This window comes from Halyomorpha halys, unplaced genomic scaffold (assembly GCF_000696795.3).
Source record: "Halyomorpha halys isolate HHAL.00 unplaced genomic scaffold, Hhal_1.1 Scaffold550.1, whole genome shotgun sequence".
Lineage (NCBI taxonomy): Eukaryota > Metazoa > Arthropoda > Insecta > Hemiptera > Pentatomidae > Halyomorpha > Halyomorpha halys.
This window is the reverse complement of record NW_027112242.1, coordinates 342,588-350,103: the sequence shown is the minus strand read 5'-3', so window position 1 is coordinate 350,103 and position 7,516 is coordinate 342,588. Positions and strand designations below refer to the sequence as shown.

Sequence of the window (7,516 nt, the reverse complement as noted above, 5' to 3'; positions counted from 1 at the left end):
TATATATATATTTATAGTACAGAAAAAATCAACCAGATTATTTACAAAGTATTATATCCACTGTCCCATGTTACTAATAATATTATAGTATATTGATAGAATTGTAATTACAAGCTATTACTCACAGATAACTCTTCACTGCGGTACGCTGTCAGTGTCTGCTCATCTTGAAGCAGGACACAGAAGTAAGGTTCCCAGCTGAGGGTGGGCACCATGTCGTCTTTGAGGCTATTGGCGGGCCTGTGTCCGATGTTCAGGTCTTTGTCTGCAAGAGTGGAAAGCTGAGTTAGTAATAAATAATCATGAACCACATTTAATCAATACAAGTAATAAGCAAGAAGGGTGAATAAAATAAAGAAATCAATTTATTAGATGTGAAATATTTATTTTCATTATCAGCGCTGTACATTTATATTTATATACAGGTGGAAAAAGTTTATAATTTTTCATTTTTAAAATTACTGAGCTACAACTTCTGCAAAAAATTGTTTCCCTCGTTAATTTTTAACTCTGGTGTAGAGGAGCTTGGGCTATATGAACCTTCCAATATTAATCATTGCGTAAAATATATGGAGTGATTAAGGATGAGTTAATCGCAATATTCAGAAAGCTACACAACCCGAAAAGCGTGAACCGCATCAGGTAAAATATGTTGATGTGATAGCATTCCGATGAACAAAATGGGCGGGTAAAGTTGTAGGGATAAATATCCCAGAAAAAGTAAAAAGCACTGAGTCGGCTGGTGAACGTAAAAGGGATTAACCGATACGTTGTTGGGAGAATTGCGCTAAAGCTGATCTAGCGGATTTGGATGTGGTAGTAAGTGAACAGTGATCGTTACTGTCGGCATGGAACCTTTTCGATGTCTTTTATATATGTATTTATATTAATATTAATATATCATTGAGCCGTGCTATTAAGAAACCAACGTTAGAGATGGGTCTTTTGAAAGAATAATACAATAAGCAAATGAACATGGCTCAAATGAATTTTTTTTTAATTTCAGTTCATTCCCATATTAATAAATTTACGTTTGATTGACAAGATCATCGGATATAGTAAAATGGTAGATAAAACCTCTATCTACCATTTTACTATATCCGATGATTTAATTTGTTTATGTTTATTTTTCTAGGAGGTCAGAAAAAAAAATGGTAGATATAGTAAAAAACTTTGCAGTTTCAAGATACTCGTCAATTGTTTTCAATTGATAATTGGAGGAATACCTAAAGGTACTAAACTCATTTGATTTAATGGAGTTATATTTAAGTTTTTAAAAGGTTTTTTAAAATTCTTTCTTCTGTTATTTAAAGCAGAAACATTCACAAATACTTATTTGTCTAAAAAAAAAAAAAAAAAAAGCTATTAACGTAGAGTATCTATATTTTTACATACAGGGTGGAAAAACAACATTAAATCATACTTTTTTTTATGGGTTAACAAATGCAAAATATGTTGTAATTTTAAATATTGGCAAGGAACTTCGCAGTAGACTAAATTTGGAAAGATTAATTTCTAAGAATCCTTGGGATTTATCAAAATTGATGAGGGTTAGGATGAGATCCGTTCCACGAAGGAATGCATAAGAACCCGTTTGAATAACGAAGTAATGTAGCCAAAATTAATGGAACACCAAAATTAGTTGTCAGAGAGTAGAGATTAAAAAAAATGGATTTTGTTTTATTAAAAAAAATTTTATAGACCCATTTGAAGAAATAATTGAATAGGTCATTAAGAGATTAAAGATGTAGGGTTATCAACATCTTAATATTTTTTCTTTAAGTATTTCAAAGTTTTTTTTTATTTTGCTAATAATCCCTTAGTTATTTTGTTTTCAGAATATTTTCCACACGTATATATTTATTTAAATATTAACATTTAAAATTGTTTAAAAATATACATTAAATTAAGGTTTCAGTTGGACCCCTGCTTAATTAGTAGACAATGTTCGATCAAAGAATTTTTCTTTTTTTCTTACTACAATTTATTAAACCTTGAATATTTGATTCATAGATTATTAGATTCAAATGTCTACTTTTGATGATCTACTGAAGATTTTATAAAGAATATTACTTAAACTAGTTAGGAGATTGAATTAAATACAAGTAAGTGTTTTAAATTATTACTAACTCTCACATAAGTTTATATATAATATATTAATACTATGTGAATACTACTATACTAATGAACAAGTTTTTTACCATTTGAAGCATCCATACTGACAGTATCTTGTCGTTACTTCCATAGGCAAATAGAAACTGAGAAAGCTCACATGGTAAGGAAGAAGGCATGTAAAACAGGGCAGGTAGAAATGGAAGAAACTCGTTCCTTAATTTCGAACAAAATAGCAATAACGAAGTGAGATAATGAGCTGACTCCTAGTGCCAAGTCTCAAGAAGGAATCCGCGGCTAAAAAAGGAGCGAAAACACTACAAGAGATTCGGCTTTCGAGACAATGAAGTAAACAGTAAAGAACAATAAAGTGTAGAAACGAGAAAAGGAGGTCAAAATTTACATAAGTGTCCTGTGCCTTATTTATACCTTCCTCCAAAAGACTCAGGAATGGAAAGGAGACCGGGATGGAGATATGATCTGTACTCGGAGGGTGAACTAGGGAAGGTACTCGTGCGGTTTCTGTGGTCGGCTGAGAGGGGCTTTGACTGGCGGGTACCAAAATCCCATCAAAGCATCTCGATCTTTCCTCGTTCGAAACCGCACGGCGAAATTGAAAGCCTTCTTTATTACTTTTGTCAGTTGGTAGATATCAAATCATCTTATATAGAAAATAATAATATTAAGTCCAATTCTTCATTAATCAGATTAAAGTAAATTAGCCCGATAATATTTTAGAATACGAGGATGATATGTTACATTATATATAATATAAATGTACCAAACCACGTAAACTTTTTATATTCATTTCAAATCTGTGAAATTTGCAAATTAAATGTTTAATTTAACCCACTTAACGCCCCTCTAACGCATAGTTAGAGCCTTTCTAATTTTATCTTGAAAATATTTACAAAAAGAGAGTAGAGCAGTATATGAAAAAAGTTTACTAATATGCTATAATGTAAAAGAAGGATTTAGCTTGAAAAATTTAAATGGTTTTTATACCTAAATTAAGGTCTTTATAAATCTTAAATAAAATATTCTTAATTGAAGAAGATGGGTCGGGGATGCGGTCAGAAAAAAAAACTTTAAATAAACAAAAAATTATTTACTTATGCTGACGTTTCGACCTGATTTTCAGGTCTTCTTTAAGGCTATAGAACAAAAGAGATACCAACCATCATTTATAGAAAAATAAAATTGAAAAGCAATAGTATACTGACAAATTTGGAATTATACAAAATATTGAATTGAATAATACAGAAGATAGTTGATTGATAACCATAGTATTAGACAGTGAATGATGAAATATAATATCATATAGGTAAAAAGAAGATATGTATAATATAAGATGTCTAAAAAACTAAAAAACAATTTGAATCTACATATTGACAGAAAATGAAATATATGATACAATGGGTGAGTGACATATATGAAAAAAAGTGTGAATATTAACATATATATATATACATGAACAACATGACAGAAAATGAACTATATGATACAATGGGTGAGTTACATATATGAAAAACAGTGTGAATATTAACATATATATACATTAGACACTACTTTCAAATTTTCTATTATACATATCTTCTTACCTACATAATATTATATTTTATCTTTCATTGTTATTAATCTACTACTGTATAATTCCATGGTTATCAATCAACTATTTTGTATTATTCAATTCAATATTTTGTATTATTCAATTCAATATTTTGTATAATTCCAAATTTGATAGTATACTATTTCGTTTCAATTTTATATTTATATAAATGATAGTTGTTAGCTCTTTTGTTCTATAGTCCTGATGAAGAACTGAAACTCAGGTCGAAACGTCGGCTTAAATAAATATTTTATGACGACCATGTTCTCCAATTAGTAATCTACGGTCAACTATCTACAAGCCATTATAAAATATTTTATTAAATTTAACTAATAGGAAAAATATCTTCCCGGTGATGGGTAGTGAGAGATTTTCAGGCTTTTTATTTCTTAAATCAACAGGATTATTCATAATTTTATGAATATCAAGTATATATTTCATATTTAAGTATGAATATTGGATATAATATAAATAAATATTCGATATTTCTTTGTATGGCAATATAAATACTTTAGATTTGACAACTGCGAGAGTTATTCAAGTGTCATACATGGATGAACAACTTCACCAATGATTTTTCGATTGTGTAAAAATAATGTATACACTGCCCAACCTGGTCTACACAAATGTTTCAAGTGATACCGGAAAATATGCAGTTACATCTGTGATATACACAAAATAAGAGTTAAAGGATTAGAGCAGTCTTGTGATTAAAACTAATTTTAACAACTGACACTTCTTAACTACTTACTGGTTTTTTTTCAGACCACATTGAAATATTATCCTGAGAATTTTCTACTAAACTAGAGTTAGCTCGATTTCGATACCGAGGGATAAGTTGGAATAGCTTGAGTCTTGAAAAACTAACTCCAACCGTATTTCCCAATGAGTTTTAGATATCGTCAGATTAATGACACAGATAACGTCATTCCATGTTACTTTATATATTAAAATCAGGTCAAATTTGTAAGTTTAAGCATTGATATTTCATTTTATACGTGAGTAGTTAAGAGAAAAATGAATTTCGATTAGTAGTAGAGAAAGAATTTTAAATAATACAATTTAATGCCATGCCACCTGCAAACCACAGAGACCCTTCTCCTGGTTTGTGCTGTTCGCTGCTGAAGATAACACGTGTAGAGACAGGTGCGACCACACAGAAGGTATTACCATTGCAGATGGTTCCACTTGTCCTTTCACGATCTGACCCCAGCCTCCCCCCACCTTTGTCATGTATTTATGGCTCTTTTTATTTCACTCCCTCAATGGTCTGCGAGTCTGAGTGCGATTGTTCCTCAGGCTTAGGCCTCTAAAGAAGGTAGCTCTTGTGAGTTGTAAGATCTAACTTCTCGGTTATAGTCATGTGAAGGAATATTTACAACAAATAATAGAGCATGTTTGTGCTTTTATATCCATGTCCTTCATTCATGATTGTATTTCATTAAGATTAAAATATATCGCCTACTCGAACTGTATTGCGCCTAACTAGTTTTGCAATCTAAATAAAACGTAGGATAATGCAGAGCGGGTGGTTCGGTGGTATGTTGTACTGGAGGCTCAGGAGTAAGGCGCTGTGCTACTAACTCCAACGGCACCGGTTCGAATCAGACTGTGACAGATAATTATTTATTATGTTACTGTGCTAATTAGTTTATTATGTTCATTATTTATTATGGCTGTGAATCGACCCCATGGGAGATTTTTCCCTTGGTAAGGAAAAAATCTGGCGGTCGTGTATGATCTTGAAAAATTACCTCCTTGTATAACAGTTGTTCCAAAAACAGCACTAAACCTATGACTAAACCTCAATGGGTTGAAGCTGTTCATATTACATATAATGTAGAGCACTGCCGATGTTACGTTAATATTAAATTAAATACTAATTTGTTACATTGTTAGAAAGGAAGTTCTTTATATTGCATCGTTTAAATCATTTGAAACTTTTTATCATAAACTAGGAAGTTGATCGTAAAGATATATATATAAACATATCACTCTAAATGAATAAAAGAAATAATCGAGGTCATGGAACACCAAATAGACAGGATATCTAACTTATCCATCAAATATTGATTTATAATAAAAAATAATTAAAGATTTGACTGCAATCTGTGTAAATTCTCTGCTCTAGACAAGTAAAAATAATTTAAAGGATAATAAAAGTGATATACAATATAAGTGATTGTATTAAAAAAAACAATAAAAGAGATTAATAAATGAGGAATTATAGGATAGGATAGGACGGCCAACTTTTAAATCAATAATTTAATAGAGACTAGTCATGGCATTAGTGAAATAAAAGCGAAGAGGGAAATTATTGAACAGAACTGCAACAAAAGTTTAAATCATAGCACAATGTGACAACATGACATATTCAATGCTCATAATTCATTCATTTCATTTCAAGCCTAAAACCCGTTAGAAAATAACATAATTCATCAAATCATAATCGTAAAATTATAATAACTATAAATATTTTAATTTTACAATTAAAATAAAAAGTTTTTCTCATGGCTGTTCATGTTTAAATAAAATTAAAACTTCAAATATAAAAAAATGTTGGAAAAATTGCGGAATAATAATATTTGTGTATAAAAAATCAAGGTGCTTGAACTCCAAATCTTATTCTTACTGAATATATGACCTTTCGGGAATCAAATAACGAATTTACAGTAAGCAGCACAATCTAAAAGTGCATATCTAAGTGTGCTAATTAAACAATAAAAACTAAATTATAGTTTTTCAACAGTTAAACGTTATAATTTCAAAAGGTAACAATTAATTATTTTAATTATAAAAAAAATACCTGAATATTAAAAGGAAAGCGAATTCGTTTGTACATCACAGATAATTTAAAAATAACTTATCTTTAGTGATCTTTATTGAACATTAAGCTTTTATTTACACTAAGAAATGAATTATAATCAAATAAAAGAGTGATCTAAGCCAGTAATAGAAAATAATAGAAGAATGTTGTAATATATAAGCCTGAAAATTCCTACTGCATGCTAACCCACAACACTTTACTGGTTATACGCATTGCATACCCTTACGGAAAGAAGGGGCGATCTCAGGTTTCAAGTCCAAGGAAAGATAAATCTCAGTCAATTAACAATTGTTTGTTGATAATCAGAAAATAAATTGATTCTATTTTTAACCATCTTCGTTGAAATCTGTAACCTCTTTTTTTTCGTTGAAACAGAATATAAAAAAAAGGTACTATAGCTTCATTTATATAGATTTTCTTTAGGTGTCACATTACTGATTTTACTTTCTTTAAATTGAAATCCGGCATCAGTTTTATATAATTATTATAATTGATATAATCTAAAAAAACAAAATATTTTGAAAATAAAAATAAATATTACTAGAACAAGCACGTCAATTATACTTTATTTCTTATTCTTAATGGGTTTTTTAAATCTCTATTAATTTTTTTTTTTAAATAAAAGTTTCTTCTCGACTGTTAGATAAAGATTCAAACTGATTTTTCGTGATGTATAGATTCTTAAGGTAATTAATACATTGTATATTTAATTAAGCAATGCTGACAACTAAAAGTATTAACTAAAATTATTTTAATTATAATTATAATAAACATTATAATGACTTATAGTACGATTTTTTTTTTTTTTTACTTTATTAAGTTTATTTACAACTGTAAAAATATTTTTACAACCAGCGAATGAGATGTAGAGAGAGAGAGAGAGAAAGAAAAAAAGAAAAAAAAAAGTCATGAAGGCATGAAGGTTAAGGTCATCCAATGATGCCTCTCCATTAAAATTGAAATTTAAA

The 7,516-nt window shown here is 29.4% G+C and overlaps 1 protein-coding gene across 7 annotated transcripts in view; it reads right to left on the bottom strand.

Moving 5' to 3' along the window:
• Nucleotides 1–7,516, bottom strand: part of raskol (Ras GTPase-activating protein raskol) — a 758,358-nt gene that overhangs the window by 431,709 nt on the left and 319,133 nt on the right. For all 7 annotated transcript variants that reach the window (XM_067050212.1, XM_067050211.1, XM_067050213.1 and 4 more), the window contains one exon: nucleotides 126–265. In XM_067050212.1, the coding sequence (XP_066906313.1) occupies nucleotides 126–265 (140 nt within the window). The remainder of the gene's footprint in view (nucleotides 1–125; nucleotides 266–7,516) is intronic.